Source organism: Alnus glutinosa, chromosome 11 (genome assembly GCF_958979055.1).
Source record: "Alnus glutinosa chromosome 11, dhAlnGlut1.1, whole genome shotgun sequence".
NCBI lineage: Eukaryota > Viridiplantae > Streptophyta > Magnoliopsida > Fagales > Betulaceae > Alnus > Alnus glutinosa.
Genome location: NC_084896.1, coordinates 5,697,230 through 5,723,420, shown reverse-complemented (window position 1 = coordinate 5,723,420; position 26,191 = coordinate 5,697,230). Strand labels below are relative to the sequence as shown.

General features: G+C 37.2%; 1 protein-coding gene across 1 annotated transcript; it reads right to left on the bottom strand.

Annotated features, from left to right (window-relative positions):
• Positions 1–570: 570 nt before the first annotated feature.
• LOC133881592 (ubiquitin domain-containing protein DSK2b-like) lies at positions 571–7,179 on the bottom strand. The gene is made up of 8 exons (XM_062320543.1): positions 6,562–7,179; positions 3,966–4,760; positions 3,162–3,370; positions 2,942–3,055; positions 2,591–2,649; positions 1,252–1,280; positions 1,044–1,139; positions 571–961 (listed from the first exon to the last, which is right to left on the bottom strand). Exons 1-8 carry the CDS (start codon positions 6,803–6,805, stop codon positions 813–815), a joined length of 1,695 nt encoding a protein of 564 aa, XP_062176527.1. The 5' UTR covers positions 6,806–7,179; the 3' UTR covers positions 571–812.
• Between the last annotated feature and the right edge of the window lie 19,012 nt (positions 7,180–26,191).

The window sequence follows — 26,191 nt, the reverse complement described above, 5'->3', positions numbered from 1 at the left end:
ATTCAATTTGTGTGATCTTTGTGCTAATAGTATGTTATTCAATTTGTGTTATCAATGTTTTAAGAGTACGTGTAAAGATCAGCACAAAGCTATGCATAGAGAGAGAGAGAGGGTAAAAATCTTATAAAAATAAAAATAAATAAATGACTCCTACGATCAAAGGGGATCTAGAAAATGTTCGTTGATTTAGTTAGTTAGGTTACTTTGCCAAAATGTTCTGTCATTTGGGTGAATGATTACGGTTAGTCTGCACCCCTTTTCAAATTGTTTCTCTTTTTTTTTTTTTTTTTTCTTTTTTTTTTTTTTTGGTATATGCCTATAATACTTTTACATTGTTGTCTTTTGTTATATATATATATATATATATATTTGTTTTGTTGTAAAGTATTATTTCGTTTATACACTTAAACCAACACAATGCAAAATAGAAAACATAAAAAAACTTAGATATGGCTCTTTTTAACTTCCCAAGTCTTCAAATATGAAAATTAAATTCAAATGCCCTAATGTGATAATCTTATCACCAAACCAAGATACATGTAAAAATTCAACATTTGAACAAGATCGATCTGATTGGAATAGTCTCATAAGAAGATAATGAAAATTGTGTATGTACACGAGAGACAAGAAAGGCACCAAAATAATCCGGTAACGCACATATGCTTATAATCCACAAGCTCACAGCTCTATCACAGCGTGTCCTTGCTTATTAACACGCCCAAAATGGAATGTCTGCACATCGCATGCCTTTGGAAGATACTATTCATACAAAAGTCCAAATGAGTATCTATGAAAAACGTAAAACCTAAAAATTATTGCCCCAGATTCCCTAAAAGTCGCTCTACCGCAGCATGGACATTCCCAGCCGTAGCACGCAGTGCCCTGATGTTCTCCTGAGTATCAAAGAAACCCATTTCTTGGAGCTGTGAAAGTTGGGTTGCATACAGTTCTTCTGGGGCCACTACAGAACCAAAACACAATTTTTCAGTGGCAGCCTAACAGGCTAGATTACCTACAAATGAAATCAATTCAATAATTCTAACCATCGGGGTTATTATTATTTGGAACACTCAGGCTGCCAGCTCCAAGACCACCAAACATGTTCATCATCAGCTCCAGTGCAGCATTATTAGGCGTTCCTGTTATAGATGCAAGAACATAAATCAATTGAAACTTATTGGGATAGAAAAAAAATGAAAAAGAATAATTATTAATAAAACATAAATTCCAAATCCTTGTCTTCTGAATTACCTGGAGTCCCACCAGTCTGAGCTCGATCCCTGCAAGAGAGCAAGTAAATAATTCGTACGAGCGCAACAACATGAATTCTTAAATGCTGGTCAACATCATGCAAAGAAACCTCTACGAAGAGCACAGTTTGTAAAGCCATAAGGTAAATTTTACATGCGGAATCTTGACAGCCACAGAAAAATTGAATCAATCCAATGAGATGAGAATAGAGTAGTAGAACTATAATTATAATTCAGATAAAGAAGTGGCCATTAATCAAAATCCAAGGATAATGATCTTTAACAACAAGTCAACAAGTATCCAAAACAATGGTGTGTTTGGCAAGCCACAGAGAAATTGAATCAGTCCGCGGGGATATGAGTAGACTAGCGGCACTATAGTCAATATATAACTAAGCTAAAGAAGAGGCCATTTATCAGAGCCCAAGAATAATTATCTTTTATAACAAGTATCAAGACAATGGTCATGTCTGTTTAAGTGTTTTTTGTGTTGTGATTTGAAAAGGTTTTTTATGTCATATAAAGTTGAGAAGTGTTTTTGGAGGGGCCTACTTTTGAAAAAATGGTTTTTGTAGGGTCCACTTATGAAAATTGTCTGAAAATTGTTGTGTTTTCAAAGAAACAAGGAAAAACAACAAACTAAAAATTTTAAAAAGGGGGGAGGGGGCTGGGGCTGGTAAAGGACTATTTCTGTCTTATTGAAAAAATAATTATGGTCATTTTGGTCTTTTTGTGGGACAAAGGGGTACATTGCAAATTTTTGGTTGTTTGGACAAGACATTGATGCAATCTTTAGTTTGGGGAGACATTGCAAATTGGATCTTAGTTTGAAGGGGATATGTGTACTTTGCCCAAGAAACAAATACTAAACATGTTATTTTGAGAAAACACAAGCAGATATGGAGGTGACTTACAACATGAAAAAAATAAAAATAAATAAATAAATTGTGCGGCCACCCCGAACCTCTTTTTAAGTTATAAGCCAGCTCTACACCTTAAAAAAACAAGCACCTATTTTCTCAAATATTCTTTTAAGGTGCGGAAAAGTTCTATAAAAACTGTGTTGTGTTTTGTTTTGAGAAAATTGTTTGTTTTGTATTTCTGAAAAGGGTTCATGATACTCATTTAAATGCTTATAACATCCAGAGGGACAGAAATCAGTTTCCACATAAAGTAATTCACTGAATTTCTAGCAATGGCTGACCAATCATCTGGAGAACAATCATGAAAAGTCATCAGGTAATTGAAGGGAGCAAAACCTACATGAACCCATCACAACCTTGCAGAAAAAAAACTAACAGCACCAATCAAGTAACAGTGACAGATACGTCCTCACTTACTGGGTTGATTGCCGTTGATTAAGCCGAGACATAAGTGACTGCTGTAAAGCTAGCATTTGCTGCAAGAGGAAGCACGGAAAGGAGCAAAAGAAAGGTCAAGATGGGTAAATCACAATTCAACTTCATGGTGAAAATATAGCAAGCATGATAACCTAAGATGTAAGATTGTTGCCACAGTGACCAAGAATTAAAACTCAATCTCTATATTAAATTTCATCAACTAGTTCAATCAATATATCACATACAAACAACCACACTCATGCATATAATTTTACTGATTCTACATATATATACGGAGAGAAAGACACACACACACACACAGAGATTGAGACCATGTGCGCAAAGGTGTACCTGCATCGTCTCGGGGTTAGTTAACTGACGTAGAAGATCTGGATTTTGCATCATTTCTCTCAATTGAGGATTCGTATCAACCATGCCACGCAGTTGCGGGTTGAGGTTAAGAATCTAATAGTAAAAAAAAAAAAAAAAAAACTATTCAATACATGAAAGTGCCCATCTCTCAAAACATAAGATATTATATCAGCTCAAGTAATCTTCCTAGTTGTAGTACCTGACTCATAGATTGGGGGTTGGAGAGCAGGCTTTGCATCATCTGTGATACAGCTGGATTTTGCAAAAACTGATTCATTAGAGAAGCATCTGAGATGCCATTAAACATGTTTTCCATATCCGGGAGACCAAGCCCTCCACGGCCACCAATTCCAGGGGCCCTTGTATCCCCAGCAGGATTTGGCCTTGCAGTTGTTGTCTGAGTACCACCTGACATTTTGTACATTAATACATAAGAGAAATATGGCTAGTGACATTCACAATTAACAAATTCTAATAACCACCCCAAACTATTTCGAAAAATAGTTCCACAAAGCAACGATTTTCTGCTGGGATAAGATATTCTCGTCTGCCCAATTATCCAGCTTAATCCCAGCTACACTAACACTCAAGTAAGGCATGAGAGTTATTCAGGTCATATAATGATCTTGCAATATTATAACTGAGTGTGAAAAGAATAGTGGATAGATCCAATAACATAACACTTGAGATTTGTGCAAGAAGAAACACGTACCACATAGTTAAGAGTGCAGGGGCCCTTTAAACAACTACATAGAGTGGCATTGGCAAGTAATAGATTGGTATTGACATTCCAGATCCATTAATTAAGTTTGCAGAACCAAAGTTGTTTGGTGCATCAGAACCATGTGTCTGACTGCAAAGCTATAGTTCCTCTTTGCAACAATTAACAAAAGACCTCTCCTGTGTGTGTTGATTTTCTTTTCTATAATACTACTTTAAGTAGATATGAATGCCAGAGCTGGAACATTAAAGCTGTGAAAGAGCACAGAAGAGCAAAGCTTACCAACTGTATTGCTCCAAGGATTTGGGAGTGGGTTTGTATTTGGAGAACTAAGCCCTGGAGTTGTTTCAGAACCAGTAGTTGAAGGGTTATTAGAACCATCCCTGACTTGGGTCGCACCTTGGTTTGACAAAAGTGCTGCAAACGGGTTTGAACCCAAATCATTTCCAGTGTTTCCACCCATCGTTGTAGCATTCAGAAACGGTTCCTGAACATTTTCATACATACGTCTGAGCATGTTAAACCCCTCAGGGGAAGATTCAATGTTACTCATTGCCCTGTCAGTGTTTCGCATCATCTCACGCATGAGCTCAGGGTTCCTCGCAGCTTCTATTGTCTGTCGGAGAATGCCAGGGTCATTAAGTACGTGAGCAAGCTCTGGATTCCGGTCAATGATCTCACGCATCTGAGGATTGCTCATAATCAAGCTTCGCATTAAGTCAGGGTTGTTCATTAGGCCCTGAATGGCGGGCATGTTCATTATTTCCCTCATCATGTTTGGGTTCTCAGTCAGTTGTTGCTGGACTTGTTCAAATTCCGGCAATCCAGCTCCAAATAAACCAGATGCCTCTCCACTGCCTAGCGCACTGAGACCAAGTCCAGGAAATAAAGATGCAGCAAGACCAGCATTTCCCAAGCCCCCGCCTTCATTTGAACCAACACCCCGTGTAACACCTGGTGCATTGTTGGGGCTTCCAGTATTAGCAGCAGCAGTAGCATTAGCATTTGCAGCAGCAGGCGTTGAAGCAGCTGAAGCAAACCCACGAACCATGTGAACAGTGTGTTCTGCCTGCAAACCTTCAACAAAAGAAAAGTACAAAAAATAAGATAAAAAATAAATAAAAGATGAACCTCAGGGAAAAATGACCCTTATAAAGCATATAGTGAACTCTTCTATTGATTTCCTATATACAAGCTACTGCAAATAAGGCTCAAATAAATTACCAAGGAAAACCAATTCATTTGACCATGCAACTCACCCACACAAGGCAAAAAAAGAAAAAGAAAGAAATTATTTAAGGAAGTACAAAATGTACAGCGCAAACACCAGTGACTATCAGTCATCCGGTCAAAATATAACAAAGCAACAAACCCAAACTACAAACTAAATCACGAATATACATATTGGCTCCTTATCAAAAAAAAAAAAAAAAAAAAACATATTGGCTTAGAGCATCCCCAATGGCCTATCTACATTTCTATGCAAAATGGCTAACCAAACCCCACTTTTCTAGTTTAGCTAACCACTTTTCAAGACCAGCTCATCTAAACTTCTCTATTTTATGAAAATAATCGTTTTTAGAATTTTTTTAATTCATTTTTATTAAAAATTCATCTCCACCAAATGAAACCCCATCTGCCAGCAGCAAAACACCAAATGAATCGTCAAAACCAAATCAACCTACACAACCAAAACAACAAGAATCCCCCAATTAAAGAACCCACATAAGAAACAGACTATACGATCAGATGATGGAATTCAAACTTCAAAAGATTCTGCTACGCAACAAATCAAACCACTAGATGAGGCTCCACGTGAAGATGAAGTTCAAGCCAAGTCAAATTAACATTTGTAGATAAAACTTTATCTCATCCTATTGTAATCTGAAATTCGAGTTCGAAAATCAGTTGTACACAAATTGAATAAATAGAAACCACAACTCTCATTCAAAGGCACAAGAGAAACATTCCATCCAACACCTTGCACTCTTTAACTTTATATGATATCAGAGCCCTCCAGACTCACGTCCCTCATGGCTCTCCAAACCTAAAACGGAGTTTTACTCTATCTGTCTATAAATTGCCCAACCCTGTATTCACATCCCCAAATGAGAGAGTTGGGCAATTGGTGGGAGAGAGATTGCTGTCAGTTGGGCGATTGCTGCGTTCATGAATGAGAAAGGAGTGTATGAGAGAGTCAGGTGATTGCTGGGAGAGAGAGAGTGGTAGTGAATGAGAGAAAGATTGCTGCGTTCATCAACGAGAAAGGAGAGAAAATTTAATAATGATGTGTGACACTGTTCATGAACGGGTTTTACTTTTTGGTTTACATAAGCTGATAGATGCGTTTTGTAGCCTTTTTATTAGCCATTTTTGCTCAAAAGGGGAAATGGCTAAGCCATTGGGAGTGCTCTAAAAGCATCAATACATGCTGGGTAACCTGGTACCCTTCGTTATGGCAAACTATAATTGAATGCATCTATATAAAGCCACAGTTCAATAACTTCAAAACCTCTAGCAGCTCCACAAAACTCATTTACAAAATTTAACGCGAAACAAAGAACGCAAGCGTTAGCAACTCAAAATCTCCACAAACCCACTTTCCTACCAATACAGACATTCAACAGATAACCCAGCACACTAAAAGTACAAACTAACTATTATCCAATTGTCAGTGAACTATAAAATAATTGAATGTACCCAATACTAAAAAAAAAAAAAATTAAAATTACACACGAAGATAAATTAAGCTCATAGATTCAGCATAAATACCAGGCACAAAGGGTAGAGAAACACTCTAATTAAACCAAATCCAATTAATAATTTCATCTTTTAGAAAAGAAATTCCACAGGCATAGCGAGGAATTGATATACGTACCATAGCTTTCTAGGGTCTGGTCGTCTTTCAAGATACGACCTTTGTAAATCAATCTCTGCTGATCAGCTGGGACATCGCAATTCTGAGCAAGAACCGCTTTGAATGCGCTAACCGGGGACACGAGGCTCGTCCGTACCGTAAACTTCGAACCGTTGGAGCAGCGGATATTGATCACCACCACTTGTTGCTCTTCTTCTCCCCCGCCACTCAATCTCGGCTGGCTGGAATCACCCTCCGCACCCATAATAATCCGATCGGTCAAGAAGCGAAAGCGAGAACCCTAACCCTAACCCTAAAAAAACCAAAATAAATCAAAAGACCCCCAAATCGATTCTTGTGTCTCTGTGTGTATAGAAGGACGAGAATGGTAAATACTGAATGAAATTTGTTTTTAATATATAACGATTATATGAGGTCAAAAATTGATCGCATATAAACAAACTAAAATAAAAAATCGAAAATAGAATTTTTGTACAAAAGAGAGATTGAGGAAGATTTGGATAGAACAAAGACAGAGACAGAGACAGAGACAGAGAGAGGGTCTGAGGGAGGGAGAGAGAGAGAGAGAGAGAGAGAGAGCTTTTTTTGTGGGGTTTGAGTGCCCAATGCGAGAGATCAGACATGTGTGCTTCTCTTACTTTTTTTCTTCTTTTTTTTTTTTTTTTTTTTTTTTTTGGAGTAGAAAATTGAGATTCTGTACGGTTCGGTTAGCATATTCTGTACGGTTAGGATGGGCCTCTCAAAATTTTATTATTTTTCTTAATTAAATTATAATTATTAAAATGAATTGAAAATACAAGTATGTTGGGGTGTTTAATTTTTGAAATCATAATTCAATTCTTATTTGGTATGCGAATTTTAAAGTTTGACTTTGTGAGATAAAATTAGAAAAATTTGAATAAAATATGATTTGTTTATAAAAAGTTTAATATAATATAATTTTTTTAAAAAAAGTTGAATAAAATATGATTTGTTTTTTAAAAAAGCAAAAATAGAATCATATTTGTTTTTGAAATCAAGGTTGCGATTTGAAAAGATAATTTTTAAAAACACAGTGAAGCGGTCGGCAAAACTGCAGTTTAGCATTTAATATCGCAAATTAACCTTTCCAACTTTGTGTTTTCAAAAAATTATCATCTTGTCTGGAATTTGAAAAGACAGATTTTCTTCATTTTCAAATCGCAATAATGAAAAACGCAATTCTTAAACAATTTATATTCTGCGATTCGGTTTAAAATCGCACTTATTGTCTACGAAATTGCAATGTCAAACACACCCCGAAACAAACTAAAGAATAGCAATCTTGAAGAGAATTTCTGTGTATATATTCTCACAGGAAAGAAAAACTTAAGAACTTCCTTAAACTGAAATAATGAGAGTTTTTATTTTATTTTATTTAAAAAAAGTGTTTTGAATATGATGTGATATGAAAGTAAAAATTATTTTTTATTTTTTAAGAGTATTTTATGTTTTGCGTTGTTCATCAATTTATTTTTCTTGGGAACCTAAATATAAATTTTTTTTTAAAAAAAAAAAAAAAAAAAAAAAAAAAAAAGCAAATATATAAACAAAACATTAGGAAAATTTTGTCTTTCTTTTCTTTTAAGGTATTTTTGTTTTTAAAAGTCCTTATTTTTAGGAATCCTTATTAGGGATTAATAATCTTTTTTTTTAATAATTAAGAATTTTTGCCTATTAAGAATTAAGAATTAAGAATTAGAAATTCATTTAAGTTAGGAGTCCTTAATCCTTATTTAATTCCATTAGAATTTGGAGTTGTAGTTTTGGTTAATAAAATTTATAGAAAAAGGTTTCTCTCTTGTTCTTCTAAGTTCTAACTTTTAGATATTCTTTTGAATTGGTCTTATTGTTATAGATGCCTTTATTTTTTTTTTTTTATTATAAGTGAATCAATAGATTTAAAGAAAGATTTTGTTCCAGTATTCATGTGCGAAGCAAAGAATTAAAGATTGTTTATCATTTTTTCTATAATATCTAAATTATTTGGTATTAAAGTCCATACGTTCCCTGCATAAAAAATATCTTAATTCATACATTAAACATGGTAAGTAATATGAATTTCAGAAAACGTAAATAATAATGGATAATTAATCAAATGATTGGATGGTAGAAAAAAGATGCATTTTCTAAGATTACAAACAAGGAATGGGGGAAGGGACGAAAATTACAGAAAAATGGTTAGGCAACCCAACAATAAACCCCGATTCAACCTACTCGATGCAGGTCAACAAAAGTTAAAAGTGAATTTGTCAAATAATTGACATGGCCTTATGAATTCTTATAACAAAATCCAAGAAAATTGGCTCCTAGTTAAGGTGGTATAACCACTGCAACAGACCCCATCGAAGTGAGAACCACAGTAGCGAATAAGGTATTGAGAGAAGCCAAAACACTGGGGGAAGCACTAATCAGGTGAACGGAAAACACCACAAAAAAGTCTCATCAACTGAAACAAACCAAGTAAGCATAGGGAGACTGAAACCCACCAAAAAAACTAACTACAACATAAACGCAAAGGAAATAACAAAAAAAAAAAAGCCAAAGAACAGAAACTACAGTAGAGGGGGAAGTGGCAGGAAGGCAGTAGCAGAATACAAACCGGTGCGTGAGATCCATGCGACGACGCATGATGGTTGCAAGGCAGCGGGGAGGGCACATGCGGAGAGCCGAGGAGCCGAGGAACACGGTGAAGTGGCGTGTTGATGGAGGGGATAAATAGTAAGTGCAAATCAAGCTTGGAAAAAGCCGAATCTGAATCTGCTGTAGATCCTTGACCAGCACAGCGGGAGAAGGTGGGGCAAGGCCTGGGAATGACACCGTGGTAGGGAGAGGCGGACCAGTGGCAGAAGAAGGCCGGACGCTGAGTTTTTGAGAGAAAAAGGGACAGAGAATGGTGATGAGGAAAAGGGAAGGGAGGAGGAGAGGATGAGATCCCTTGGAGAGCATAGGGCTAGCAATTTTGACATGATCCGACAACCTGACACGAACACGACACAAAATTAGCGAGTTTGGATCTACCATAAACGGTTTTAGGTCATAAACGGGTCGACCCGTTTAACTCGGTCTGGCGGGTGACCCACCAAACACGATTAATTTCTTTTTTCTTTTTTTTTTAAAAAAAAAAATGGGGATTGGGATTATCTCTATTTTAGCCGAAAACACAAAACCTTAACTTCTTTTCTTTTTCGGTTTTTCCTTCAGCGCCGCTCCGCCCTTCTCTTCTTCTTCCATTTTCTTCTTATTCAGTGCCGTGTCGCCGCCCCTTCTTCTTCCTCCCGCTGGACGCTTGAACCCGCTCGACGCTCTCTCTCTCTCTCTCTCTCTCTCTCTCTCTCTCTCTCTCTCTCTCTCTCTCTCTCTCTCTCTCTCTCTCTCTCTCTCTCTCTCTCTCTCTCTCTCTCTCTCTCTCTCTCTCTCTCTCTCTCTCTCTCTCTCTCTCTCTCTCTCTCTCTCTCTCTCTCTCTCTCTCTCTCTCTCTCTCTCTCTCTCTCTCTCTCTCTCTCTCTCTCGTCTCTGCTATTCGCTCGGGGCTCATTGCCGACATCGCAACGCTCTCCCCGTCTCTCTGCCGCTCTCTCTCTCTCTCTTCTGCCAATGTCGCATCCGGCCGGAATGGCTCATTGGATCTATAATGACAGCGATTCCCAGCTTGTTTTGGTCTCACTCTTCGACACCTCCAATCAAGCCAACCAGCTGGACGAGAACGCAAGGGTCAGTACCAAGAATTAATTAATCACTGCTCTTCTTTGGGGCTTTTTAACTAGTGATGTCTTTATTTTGTTGATTTTTTATTTCAGAAATTCTACCTCGTTGGGAACCCACAACAACAAGGTGGCAACACAGAGATAGATATAGAGACAAAGAGAGGGCCAGAGTAGTGTAATGAACTAGCTTCTTTTATCTTTTCTGATGTAGAATTGTAATAGAAATACATGGAAGTCTAAATGGTGCGTTACAAGCAGAATAAAACGATGTGTTTCTACTTTAAGCCAACTGTCACGCACTAGGTTTCTCAAGAGACTTCTGTCGACAGCTTCCATCCCATCACTTCGCTTCTGCACGTCTACACTCTGCTCAAAGCCACGTCTTCGCACTTCTCAATGTCAGATCATTCAAAGTTTCAAACCTTCCTCAACATACACTTTCTAATTTCTATCTTCTTTCTTCCTCAGCTTCTCTCTTCTCTACTTCAACCTTCTTCTTCAACTTCTTTCTTCATTCGAACCCTTACAAACCGGAGCGAGAGAGGCAGCCAACAAAGTGGTAGCAACATCTTTAATGGATTCGACAGGGAGTTTCTGGAGGACTCTTTCAATATTGAGAACGAGTTGGTGAGGAAGCTATAGAGCCGAGATGATCGGAGTCAAACAGGTTTCACAAGTCGTGTCGGGTGACCCGTGAAAATTACCGTGTCCTGTCGTATCTGGAGTTCCGACCCGTTAACATAAACGGGTCCTGTTTGAGTCTACCTTAAACAGGTCACAGGTCCCCACGGGTCGTAAACGGGTCGACCCGCAAACCCGTTTTGCCAGCCCTAGGAGAGCACACCGGCGGTTCTAGGAGACCTCACAAGGACGAATGGGAGACCTTGATCTCTAAAGAAAAGGAGGAACTTCTCTCCTCTTTTCTTTTTTTTTTTTAACAAAAAAAATTAACTTTCATTATAATCTGAGACCCAAAGGGTCAAAAGCTGTAATTAGTGATACAAAGACTCTTAAAAACAAAGTGCATGACTAATTCTTGACTTGAAGGGCAGCTGCCTAAGCAAAAGAACACAGAAAAACACCTATATTTTACAATAAGTTCCACTATAAGAAGATAAGAGAGCAAGATCTGATCTAAAAACTAGATCTAAAGTCTAACATTGTAGCCTGCAGAGATTAAACAACATAACACAATCTAAAGAAGCCAAAAACATAAACTAAATAACATAGTCAGGCATAGAGCGTAGGAAGTCGCCGATAGATTTGTATAAGGCTTCATCTAAACGAAAAAAAAAAAACCTGCTCTGGAATAAGCTTATTCGCATACTGGAATAAAACCCCACTAAAACCTACTCAAGAATAAGCCTATTCCCGTGCTAAAATAGAAGTAACACAATTTGTGCACCCAAACATCAGTCTTCTTCTTCATCAAAATGCCGCTGACACCCTGGAAAAGAAATACCCCAGGTTGTGCAACCCATCATCATTCATTCCTCCTAAAACATTACCGACGACCCCCAAAACAACATAGAAAGTGCAGATCCGAGAGAGAAAACCCCTCTTCATCGTCCATGCTCCCCGCACTAGCCCGAGCCTCGCTAGAAACAGAAAACCAATATTTGCTCCTAACTTTGAAAATCCCAACCGTAGAGCGAAACCCACCAACTCCAAATCCTCAAAAGGATTAGAGGAAAACATCTTCATCTCTTGGTTTATCAGAGAGCCACTTAGAGAGAAGAAAACCAACAGCCCACGGCTCAGTGTCGGGCCGAAAACAAAACCATACAGAAAGTAAGTAAACAAGATGGAAAAGGCAAAGAGTAAGGGGTTGGGGGCAAAGCCCCCTCCCCTCTCAACCAAGATCTGGATTTTCTTTTAATATTGATAGGAACTTCTCTCTCTAAAATATAGTAGTAGAAAAAGATGCATTTGAATTACCAAATCACGGCAATTTGATTAGACTGACTAAACCACATGTGCTTGATGAAGTGACGAAAATTATATGCAATTGTTCACTAATGACGTGTTTATTAGAATCGATGGGATTAGAAATTTCTAGAGTTATTGAGATATATTTGTAGGGTTCTTAAAGCCCTAACCATTGTTTTCAAATTAAGACAGATTAAATTTTATCACTTTAACATTTATTACAGTTACTCACTCAGCAATTATCATATTTACCAACTTGATATTTACAATGAATAACATGGGAGTATTAGGGGTGAACAGGTATATGAGCTTGCAAAAGTTTAGACTTGAAGGGGTTGCACAAATTTTCGCACAAATTTTCACACAAATTGCATTGGTTAAGTGCAGTTAATGTACGATTGATTGAGGTGATCCGTGGGGGATTCATAAAATGGGGATAGAGATTCTCAGCAATTTTGCTATTTAGATTACTAGCAATTCGAGCAATAAATGTGAAAAAGAATCTTTATGGAGCGATCCCCTTCTCCCAGCAGGTCACCCACCTATTGAGCAAGTGTGGCTTATAAAAGCTTTCTTATATTTCCTATCCGAATTGTTAACAATTCGGGTTAAAAATTATTGAGAATCTAAATCCCAAAATGGGTTGGTTGAAGCACCAATTGAAGTTGGGTTGATTGAGGGCTTTCTTGTTGGAATGGGCCTAAGGGCATTGAACAATACTTTTAAAAAAAATAATAGATAGCATTTTCTTCTAAATATTCTTCTTCTTTTTTTGGCGTGAGTGTTATATTACTTGCAAAAGATTTTTTTTTTTTACATGTTCACATAAGAGGGGGAAAGGGGGATTTGAACTAGTGACCTTCACTTCATGAGGCATGGTCCTCAGATTACGAGTGTAACTTATAAATATTGGAGAATTTGCACTTAATAAAAATCAAGCCTTTGGCTTTATTTGAAGAAATATTTTATTTTTGTTATTATTTTGTATCTCTATGTTATTTTACATTAATGCTCCGTTTGTTTCAACGTAAAATGGTTTCCATCGTAAAATATTTTCAACGAAATCATTTCAAAAAAAAAATAATTTTTTCAAAAATATTTTTCGGCGTTTGGTTCGCACGAAAAAATTACAAAAGGAGAAAATGCAACTATCACAGGAATCGGCAACATCCAGTCGCCGTTGCCGGATTCCAGTCGGACTCCTCCTGATCCAATCAAATCCGGCTGGATCCCGGCCATTTTGACCAAATCCGGCCGGATCCATCCAAATCTAGCCAAATCAATGGCAGGATCTGGTTAGATCCAGCCAGATTCCGGCCATTTTGGCCAAATCCGGCCAGCTTCTGGCTAGATTCGGCTAGAATCTGGTCCGCCGGCATCCGGCGACGGTGACTGGATGTCGCCAGATTCCGGCGCCAGCAATATTCCGGTGTCCGGATGTTGCCGGATTCCGGTGCCGCCTGGATTCCGACGACCGACCATTGCCGGTTTCCGGTAATCGGATATCAAACGTGCGTACAAGGACTGAGAGTTTAATTTCGGAAAACGATTTACGGTTTTTCCAAAAATTAAAGAAGGTTTTACGGTTAAACCGAAAATGATTTTCGTTGACCATTATTTTCGCCCCTACCAAACACTGTAAAATGTCGAAATCATTTTCCAGAAATCGTTTTACGCCGAAACAAACGGAGCATAAGCGATGAGCTTGTTCTTGTTAAATATATTATGATGGTTGTTCTTGAGTACTAAGCATATTAACTTTGTATTCTTTGGATTTTCTTTGGATGGTGAGTTGTGATTTCGGTTTGTTTTTGTTCATTTGCTTCTTTTTCTTTCCTTTTTTTCTCTTTTAATTCATTTATTTTGGGGAAAGTACACTTTACCCCCTGATGTATCCACCCATTGGCAATTTGACGCCCAATGTTTACTTTTTGGTAGATGACCCTCCTGAAGTTGTATCCGTGTGCTATCGTGGACCTTCTGTCCACATGCCCGTCATTTTAGACGGAAATAGTGTCACGTGCAGCGCACGGTCACATTTAACATGGTTTACATCCCCAAATTACCCTCGACATCATCTAACCCACATATCACTGTCGCGTGCCCCTCCAAAACCTCACTTTCAAACTTTGTTCCCCACTTGACTTCACTTTGCACTCAAAAGGAAGAAGGCGACGAAGAAGGCGACATCGATTTCCCAATTTTGGTCCCCACTCGACACCGATATTCTCTCAACCAAACCGAAAAAGCAGGTGAGTGTCTTTTTCATTCCTTTTTTGTGCTTTCTATATAGTTTAGGGTTTGTCAGCATTTGGGTTTTGAACAGTGGGTGTGTGCACAGTAACTGTCGGGTTTTGGGGGGTTTCGGTTGTTTGGGACTTGTTTACTAATTTCTAGGGTTTTGGGGTTGTTGGGGATTTGGGATAAAAGCATTACAACTGTCGGGAATTTGGGGGTTTCGGTTGACACTGATTTGAGTTGAGGGTTTGTTTATTTTGTTTGCATATTTTAATTGTGATTGATGATTTGTTTCCTAATTTCTAGGGTTTTGGGGTTGTTGGGGATTTGGGATAAAAGCATTACAACTGTGGAGAATTTGGGATTTCGGGAATTTGGGGGTTTCGGTTGACACTGATTTGAGTTGAGGGTTTATTTATTTGTTTGCTTATTTTAATTGTGCTTTAATGACATAGCTCAAATAGAAAATACAGTGGACTTTATGTATGCTTCGCAGACACTTAAAATACCCAAAGCATAGAAAGTGTATCATGAACACATCAGAATGAGAAAAATAATTTTACATTTCAACCACATTATGTAACATACCCAAAGCCACAGAAGAAGAAACAAAATTAGATTCTTCTAAAATTTATCCCAAGAGCTAGTGGTAAAAAATGCTTAGGGTACATAACCACATGGCTGTTCCTAATAGATTCGAGTCAAAGTAAAATCAATTCAAAGGCCATCTAAAGATGACAGCCATGTTAAGGATACAAGCCTACCCGAACCTTCTACAGAATAGAATTACTTTTGTATAGGATGCCATATGTACATGGCAGACATACCTATATGCACGAAGATACATAGACAACTTAGTCATTTTCCCCCACTTCAATAAAAATTTTATCAAATAAGTCCTTCACCTTTTCGCAAATAAATAAATCACAGCACACACAAGCCAAAAAAAAAAAAAGGATGCATAATTTATAAAACATTCTAGTAGGTTAAAGTCAGTCCAATCATAAACTAACCAAGGAAGAAATAACTCAAAACATTCAAAGCATTCTAAAACTAACCAATGATGTAGTCCAAGCATCCAAAGCATATGCTTTGAAGATAAAAACCCCTCACACTAAGGCACCCTCAATATTTTACCATTTATAGTTGGTTGCATAATATAGTGGTCCCATGTTCTCTCTTGGTGCATAACATATTAATTCCCTGGGGGCATATTGAGGGCAGTGGGTTCATAGCTTATTTTTCGTTTAATGAATTATGTTGTAAATGTAATGTAATGTAAAATTAAAATTGTATACTAGTGGTCCCCTAGTCCAATTGATAATGTGATATTTTTGCATGTGTAGGATGAAATTGGTGTTTGAGATAAATTATGAGAGTAGGTTCGACAGAGCATATGGAGTCATCTATTCGAGGGGGGGCGGGGGGTGAAATGGTTATTCATCCCGAAAATATTGATTCGGATAGTTTTACTTTTTCTATGCTTGAGTCTATTGTGGAACAATATGGGTACAATCCGGGTGACTTAGTTTATTTTAGAGACTCCAATAAAGATCTAGTTGTGGGTTTGCATCTAGTGTCCTCGGATTATGATGTGCATTATATGTCGTCGGTAAAAGTGGAGAACAATGTTGTTGAACTGTATATTGTTTCTTTCCAAGATGATGGGGATGGGGAAGGTGGGGAAGATGATGAAGAGGAAGATGTTTGAGGTAGGGTTGCTCTTAATGATCCATGGTGGGATGATAAAATTAGCGATGATAAAGATGTTTTTGAAGTTAATTATGATGTGAATAGGGCTAGCCCCTCAACTTATGAGTGTGTGGAGGGTGATAGGGAGAATGGGAATGGGAATGAGGATAGGGATGGGGATGGGGATGGGGATGGGTTTGAGGGTGCTGGAGTTGAGGGTAGGAGTGGGCCATCTACATCTCAAGGTAGAAGTGGGCCATCTACATTTGACCACGACATGCAATCATTTAAAGATGTTGAGGTGGTTGACAATGATTCTGAAATGGGTAGAAGTGACATCCTATTGTCACCACCTATTAGTGATGATGATTCTGGTGAGATTTCATCTAATCTTGGTTCGGAGTTCCATGCGATGGACCTTGTCAATCCAAGCCTAAAGCTGAAGATGAAATTTTCTAGTTTACAGCTGTTAAGCAGTACAATGTACAAAGAGGCAAAGACATTCAATTCGTAAAAAATGAAAGAGTCAGATGTGTTGCAGTTTGTAGAGATCCCTCTTGTGACTACAGAGTCTATGGTAGACAGATGAGTGATGAGCAGTCTTTTGAAGTAAGGTCCTTAAGACCTAAACACTCTTGTACTCGTGTATACAAGAGCTCAATTGTGAATTCTAGGTAGATATCAGATAAGTTGTTTGACAATTTTAAGATTTAACCAGACATGCCACTTGAGGTGATACAAGATGAAGTGAAGAGAAGATGGAACGTAGAAGTGACCAGGAGCCAAATGTATAGGGGTTGAAGAAGGGCAGGAAAGCAGATTTTTGGTAATCTAGGTGAACAGTACGGCAGGTTGTGGGATTACTGTGAAACTTTGAGGCAAACAAACAAGGGCAGCTGTGTTATAATGAAAGTTGAGAGACCTACCCCTAACTCAGAACCTATGTTCCAAAGACTTTATATATCCCTTGCAGCCATGAAGCAAGGGTTCCTGGAGGGTTGTAGGCCTGTCATTGGCCTGGATGAATGCTTTCTGAAGGGTCCCTACAAGGGAACACTACTAGCTACAGTTGACAGATATGCCAACAACAACATGTACCCTATTGCAATTGCCGTTGTGGAAGCTAAGATAAAAGAGAGCTGGACTTGGTTCTTGGAGTGCCTAGTTTCAGACTTTAGGTCCCATGCGAGGCACGTTAGGCCTACTTTCATTTCTGATCGGCAGAAGGTTAGCTTTATTACTTACATAACTTTATTTTTTTTTAGAATTATAAATAATTTTACATAATTTTACATTTTATTACTTACATAATTTTACATTGGAATGATGTAGGGTCTTATTCCAAGCTTTGATGCTGTTATACCTACGGCAGACCACCGGATATGTGTAAGGCATCTATATGCCAATTTTCGGGATAAAGGATTTAGGGGGGTGGCACTGAAGGAATTATTGTGGGCTGCAGCATCGTCTTACACTGATATTGAGTTCAGACATCACACGGAAGAGAAGTTGAATCTTGCGGCCTTCGAGTATCTAGAGAAGATTGACCCCAGTAGATGGTCAAGATCATGGTTCAGTGACTATCCAAAGTGTGACCTTCTTGTCAACAATATCTCTGAGTGTTTCAACTTATATATCCTCAATGCTCGTGACAAGCCGATTTTGACAATGTTGGGGATGATTATGAAGCAACTTCAAAGAAGGTACCAAGTAAAAAGAGATGGTATTAAAACTTTGAAGGGCAAGTTGTGCCCTAGAATTGTTGACAAGCTTAAGGCGATTGGGGAAGAGGCAACAAACTGGCTTTCCTGTTATGCTGGTAATGACCTCTTTGAAGTAGAGCAGGGATGTCACTACAAAAAAAATGGGTTTTTGAGCCTTTTTTTTGGGAGCCGTTTTAAGGCCTTAAAACGGCTCACAATATTTTGTGCCTTTTTTTTTAGCCGTTTTCAAAATGGCTCAACATATAGCGTATTAAAATCTTAGTTTAAGCCGTTTTGGACTAAAACGGCTCTAATTTGAGCCGCTTTTTAAAACGGCTCAAATAAGTTAGAGTCGTTTTGAAAAAACGGCTCAAACCGGTTTGAGCCGTTTTAGATCAAAACGACTCTAAACAATTGGAGCCGTTTTAATAAACCTAAAACGGCTCTAATTTTTTTTAAAAAAAAAATCATTAATTACTTTAGAGCCGTTTTAGGGACCCTAAAACGACTATAAATAAAAAATTTATCAAAAAAAATATTTTTTAGAGTCGTTTTAGGGGCTCTAAAACGACTCTAAATAAAAAATTTTATAAAAAAATATTTTTTAGAGCCATTTTAAGGACCCCTAAAACGGCTCTGAATAAAAAATTTATTTAAAAAAAAAATATTTTTTTAGAGTCGTTTTAGGGACTTTAAAACGACTCTAAATAAAAAGAAATTAAAAAAATAATATCAAAATCCCTTTCCAATACACCATATACATCCAATCAAAAATTCAAAATAATCCCAAATCAGAATATGTCACGCCCCCGTTTTGGGATATAAGGGGAACGCGAACTTGAGCTATAGAACATCTCCGTAATTTAAAACATGTACACAATTTCCCAGGAATAGCGCATGGTTATATTTCATTATATGAATATATACATATATAGTAGTTCTTTAATTATTACATCATATTTTCAGAAATTCAAAATAAATATGCACAATACAAAAGTTAGGCCGGTCTTTATTGATCTATTGCTCTTAGGGGTGGGGTCTATGCCATCCATAACGAAAAGACTCCGGTTTACAGTGTCATCTGAAAAGATTTGGGGAAAGAAGGGGGTGAGTTCGACAACTCAGTAAGGAAAACACAACAATAATAGTGTAATTTTCTTTTCAGGAATTCTAAATAGAATTCAAATAATTTAGCAAGTAAAGAAACAGTTAATTGACATACAATTATATCAAATGTAAAATGGTGCATGAATTATTTATGCTACGTGTAAGTTTTAACCACCCTTGGTCTAATATCCGCTAATTAACCATGAGCGGCGCACGTTTGGCTCGTCTCGAAAGATGACTATGAGTCCATCCTGTTGTCATAGGGGAGAGCCGTACCGGGTTGGAAACTTCCCTAGGTGAAGGCCTCCCCGGCCGGTAGCCCACACTTTAGTCCTTCCGTGTGGTTGCCATGCTACCCACATAACACATAGCACATAACACGTAACACATATATGATCCGGATCGTCTATGACATGGTACCACGGGGGTAAAACTGTGTGCATATAAAACATGTACTATGAAATCATTAACCTTTGCTCATATGGTGCACATATAACACATATACTATGATATCATCAACCTTTGCTCATATGGTGCACATGTAACACATACTATGATATCATCATCTTTACTCATATGGTGTACATGTATCAAATATAAACCAAGTATGATCACATGAGATTTCAATCACATCATATAACAATAGCATATTTATAATGGTAATATAAAAAGACAAGTAATATTAAAAGAGTTGAAAGAGTTTAGAAAATTCCCGACTTTTTCTTTTGAAAGTGTTTTATTAAAACTTTGCCGGGGTTTTGAGATAGTGTTTCCCTTACCTGATATCTTCATAGCAATATTTTAGTTACCTTCTACCTAAATAAGTTGCAAAAAAATAAGTTTAGAAAAATATTCTGAGATTTGAAACCTAACACTTAAACTAAGGTATCCTCTCCTTATTATTAATTTTCTTTCATCGATTAATTAAACACACATATATTATTTTTATAACAGATAAACATAATAGCTTTCCAAATATAAATAATGAGTTTTATGTATCAAAACAAACTAATAAATTAATAACTTTATTTTATTCTTATAAAATTCGGACAGAATAACGGCATTAGTATCAATAACATCTAAAATACTTTAAAATATTAGGGCGACGTAATAGCGCTTTTGTAAAAATATTTATTTTTTACTCGGACATCACAACAGCGTGATTTATTATTTAAATACGTCACTTAAAATTCTCTATTTAAAAACAACATAAAACACAAAAACAATAGAGTACTTTTAAACTCAGAAAACCATAAACATTTAAAATACTAATAACTTTTAAAATCATGAAATAGATAAACAAAGCTAAATAATAAACTTGCCAAAAAGTATATTTTGTAAAAGGTAGAAAAGGCTTCTTTTTTTTTCTTTTTTTTTTTTTTTTTTTTTATTATATGTTGACCGAGAGAGTCATTCCTTTCTCTCCATGTTTCTTTTTGTTTTATTATATATCTCTCTCTTTTCTTTAGTGTCTTCTTTTCCTTTTTTTTTGTTTTCTTTGCTCTTGTTTCTTTTTATCACTTTTTGACCTTGTTGACCGAAAGAGGAAGGGGAGAACTTCCAGAGAATTCTCCTCCCTTCTATCCTTTTCCAATCTTGTCTTTTTACTTTCTTTTCTTTACTCACACAGCCGGTTCCATACATAAACACATAGAGAAGAAGACAAAGAAGCAAGAGAGAGCTTACAAGAAGAAGAAAATCCTAGAGATATCTTCCTCTCTTCTTTTCTGTGTGTGCCGTGAGAGATTAGAGGAAGGAGCTATTGCTTTTGCTTTTAGAGGCTGCTGTCCGAACAAGAAGGGAAGAGGAATCTTTTATTTTCTGTTGGACTGAAATAAAGAAAGAGAGTCTAAAGAAGAGAAGAAAACTAAAGAAGCGAAGAAGAGGAGGGCTGCTCTCTCTTTCTTTTTCTTTTATTTCAGCGACAGAGGGAGAGCTTGCAGAAAAGAGAAAAAATGAGGAAGAAGAGAAGAGAAGAGAATGCAGAGGGAAAAGAAGGAGTGCTGTCCGTTAATGGGCTGCTCTACTTTTATGCACAAACGGATGGCTTGGATTATTTTGGGTAGAATTGATCAAGGGTTGGGAGTGGATCAGCGTGGGCAGCAAGAAGAATCAAAGGGTGGAATTTATACTTGGGCAGCACGTTTAGATCTATGGCCGAGAATCACCCTTGAGCAGCAAGTTTGGTTAAACACAGCTTGGGCAACACGTTTGAGCTTCAAGAAGATAAGATATTTGTAAAAAAAAAATCAATTGAAGGGAAACCATATGCTGAAACGTGAGAGAGGACTAAATTGATGTGGGCTGGGCTGAGCTTCACGTGTGGACTGGGCTGGGCTCTTAAGGAATAGAAATGGGCCCACTAATATATCAATTTTCATCCAAAACAGATGGTAGTTGTTTGCGTGGGTGTTTTCATACCCTTAACGAAGTCTAAAAATTATGAAATTTTGAGGGTAGTTAGAGGACTTTGAGATGAGCGTTTTGACTTTTGAATCGACCAAAACAGAGTTTGTTTGACCCTATTTTCGTTATTCCAAAGTTTAAGGTCCGTTTAAATTTTTATTGGACTAAAACTATAAAAACTCTTTAATAAATAAATATTTATATTCATATTTAAAATACGGGGTATTACAGAATACCCATCAACAAAGGTCACAAACCAAACCCACAACTACTCATCTAAATTTATCACAGCATCAAGACCATTAGATTACTAACATTACCACAATATACAACTTGCTAGAACACCACACCACCAGAAAACCATCAAAGCATAATCACATTCACGGCTCAGTCCATCAAGAACACCAAAACAGAGAAGCATCTAGTTAATACCAAGAATAGTGCGAGCAAACCTGCATTGGTAACATTTTTTTTTGCAACTGGGACACCCCTTCGCATCTGCATAATCATAAAAGAGAAAAAAAGTTTTAGGACTTTCTGCCTAACAATTGAAAAAAAAAAAAATCAATGAAAAAAAAGAAGGAGAAATAGAGATCAAATATGAACTGGGAGATCACAAATAAAGCAACATATTTTACAAAAATCAACCGAAAATCGTGTCTTAGGCCGCCGAAAATTTCACCGGAAGCCTCCCCTAATTCTGTCGTCGTTGACCCCTTGTCCAGTTGCCGAAAATCGCTCATAATCGCCGAAAATTGGCATCTGGCTAGGTGTCATGGGTCTTTGGAGACACGGTGGTCGGAGAGAGAGAGAGAGAGAGAGGGAGAGGGGGGGGGGGGAAGGAAGAAGGAAGAAGAAGAAGAAGAAGAAGAAGAAAAAATAAAGGGAGAAAGGGAGAAAGGAAAATATGGAGAGATGAGAGTGACAGATCATAGAGAGAGTGAAGGGATATTTTATGGGTGTGTGAAAAGACAAAATAAAGTAAAATTCAAAACTTGAATTGCTTTTTGTCTATGCGAGCGCGGGACATGAAATTTTTGGCCCCGCCAAAACGACTCCAAATATTTTTAAAAAATAAATTAAAAAAATTAAAGAAAAACAAATTTTTGTTAAAAAAAAAATGGAAAATTATAAATAAATAAATAAAAAAATGAAAAAAAATTAAAACCAGTTTTTTTTTTCTAGAATTTTTTGTTATTTTATATATATTTTTTTAATTTTAATAATTTTATGAATGATATTTTTGTCATTAGGGGGAACATTAACATTTTTTGGTAGTTTGAAGGGGGCATTGACATAATTGGTAGTTTGGGGGGACATTGACAATTAAATGATAGTTTAAGGGGGATATATAGATCATGTCACGATTGATCACAAAGATCGTGCCACGATCGATCACATAGATCGTGCCACGACCGATCACATAGATCGTACCACGATCCATCACATGATCGTACAACGATCGATCACATAGATCGTACCACGACCGATCACTTAGATTGTACCACGACCGATCACTTAGATCGTACCATGATTGATCACACATGATTGTACCACGACCGATCACATAGATTGTACCACGATCCATCACATGATCGTACCACGATCGATCACATAGATCGTACCACGTTCCATCACATAGATCGTACCACGATCGATCACATAGATTGTACTACGACTGATCACTTAGATCGTACCACGATCGACCACATGATCGTACCAAGATCGATCACATGATCGTACCAAGATCGATCACATGATCGTACCACGATCGATCACATAGATTGTACCACGTTCCATCACATAGATCGTACCACAATCGATCACTTAGATCGTACCGCGATTGATCACACATGATCATACCACGATCGATCACATAGATCCATCACATGCACCATTCTTTTACCCTTTTTTTTTTTTTTAAAAAAAAAAGGCTCTAATTATAGCCGCTTTTGTTAAAACGACTCAATTAATTTGAGTCGTTTTTACAAAAACAGCTCAAATTAGAGCCCTTTTTACTAAAACGGCTTTCGAGCCGTTTCTACAAAAACGGCTCTAATTAGAGCCCTTTTTATTAAAACGGCTCTAACAGAAATGGCTCAAAAAGCCCTTTTTTTTTTAGTGCGTAGAACGTATGTTATGGATTTAAGGAAGAGGACATGTGGGTGCAGGAAGTGGGAGATGACTAGGATCCCATGTGCTCATGCACATTCTGCAATTACCTTCCATGGACACAAACCGGAGGATTATGTGGATCACTGCTATAGCATTGAGATGTACAAGAAGGCGTATGCTCCCATTATATATCCAATTCCTAGTGAGGAATAGTCGATTCGGACCCACCACAATGTTTTGGAATCGCCTAGATTACGAGTGACCCCAGGCAGACCTCGAAAGGCTAGGATAAGAGCTCCTGATGAGTTAAGAGATCCCAAGAATCCTCATAGGATGAGGAAGTTTGGATTGAGGGGTAAATGAGGTTATTGCAAAATGTTGGGTCACAATAGCAGAACTTGTCCAAGGAAGAATTAGTTGGCATCAAATCATAGGCAGCCAGCAACAGAGGTTGAGTTGCCTACTCCACCCCCAGCCAGTGTGAGTTTACTAGCCAATCGTTTTACTGTTGTTGTTGATGCTTACATGGTTTGTATTGCTTACCTTTGGAATTTTTTTTTTCTTCATCATGGTGGGGTTCAGATACAGAGTGAAGGATGCAGCAGTAGTATCAGGGGGGCACAAATCCAGCGAAGAACATAAGAAGGGGAGGTGCATAGCCACATAACAAAAGAGTAAGCATACAGTCACACTTTTGAGTAATATCTTGCATGCTTGCATGATATTGATTAATCCTATTTGTTTATGTTTATTAGACAAGTGCAAGGAAAATTGTAAGTACAGGTGTTTCAACACCTGGCTGTAGTAGGAATACACAGCAACCCATTGCACCACCTTCTACATCTGTGCAAAGAGATGTGGTATTTATTTGCTACTTTACTTTGTCTCAGCCTTCTTATACATTAACATGTAGCTGTACATTTGAGTATTTAACATTCTAACTGGCACTAAACCTATGGCAAGGAATTGCAATGGGATTGACACAGCAACCCACTGAACCACCTTTTACATATGTGCAAAGAGATGTGGTATTTACCGAAAGAACTTTACTTTATTTTTGTTTTTTTATAACTTCACATGTAATAGTCTTTTGAGTATTTATCATTCCAACTGACACTAAATCGATGGCAGGGAAATATTACGGAATTAACACTGCCAAGCTGGAACATGCAACCTCCTGCACCTGCACCTAGACCACCTCCACCACCCAGAAGGATGTCAGGCAGACTGAAAGTTCCAATATATCCCAAACCACCAGTTTGGATTGACCTTACCTAAAGAACAACATATGGATGCGGAGGGAAAGTGTATGGTAAAAACCTAGCAACCCTAGCTGTGAAATCGTCAACGATTGCCAAGGAGAAAGGGAAGGGTAAAAGAATAGTGCATTCAATTGAGAAAGGGATACATATCATGGACTCAAAGATGAAGAAAAAAAGGCCAAAGTGGAAGTATTAATTAGCTCTATTTATTTTTCTTTTTTTGGTGTAATGTTTTATTTTGGACAATGAAATGTGCAATGTAATTATGTGTTTGGAGGTAGGGTTGCTGTTACGTACCAGATGAGATAAAGGATGAGAATAACAGAGTTCACAAGTAGTCATGTATCTTTGTTATTTGGTTATTATCTATCTTTATTATTTAGTTATTATTTATCTAGTAGAGTCTATCTTTATGTAGGGGTAAATGGATAATATGTTATCCCTAAGTAGTTGAGTATTATCTTTATTAATAGTTGTTAGTGATAGGATAGTCATAGGATATATCTCTATCCATATGAGAGTAGTTTATGTTTATCACATTTCTTTGTAATTCTATATAAACCTATTGGGTTGATAAATAAAGGTAAGCAAAGATTATTAATATTCAGCTCTTGAGTTGATTTGGGAGGTATTAGGGTTCCTCGAACTACCCTTATCTATCCATTATGTGTTTGAGTAATTAGGCATGTAACAGTTGCATGGTAAAAACTGCAGGGTTTTTTGGACAATGTTATTTGGATGATGAAATGCGCAATGTAATTCGAACTATCCTTATCTATCCATTATGTGTTTGAGTAATTAGGCACGTAACAGCTGGATGGTAAAAACTGCAGGGTTTGTTGGACAATGTTATTTGGACAATGAAATGTGCAATGTAATTATCTATTTTCATTAAGAATTTAGGTGCAAATTTACCAAACTATAACTCATATCTCATATTAGGTTGGATTACCCTTCAAGCTATCCAAAATTTTAAGCTGAAAATAACCAAAAGATCAACAATTCTAGGACACATACAAAAAATAACCAATTACCAAATCACATACATCCCTTCGTGTTTAGGTTACAAACTTGTGTCCAAAAGATCAATCCTATACACATACAAAAAATGGCCTACATTACATCAAAAACGTCAACATTACAAAACAAAATATCATTGTCTTTAAGGTAACAACATACAACCACGTCCAACTTCAAACGCACCCTTTGAAGCACCATTTGAAGTTGATCCTGCCATTAAAAGGTATGCCACGATCAATATCCATGTACATAGAATTATTGTCCTATAATTATTCTTCATTGCTTGATAATTGATCTGTCCAATCTCGATTTCTTTACGAAGGGCGGTATTTTCAATCTCCATCTTCGCCACTGCCTTTGCAACTTCAGTTTCAACCATTATACGGCATTGTTCAGCTGCTTCACTCTCCATCTTCTCCTTCAACTTTGCAAC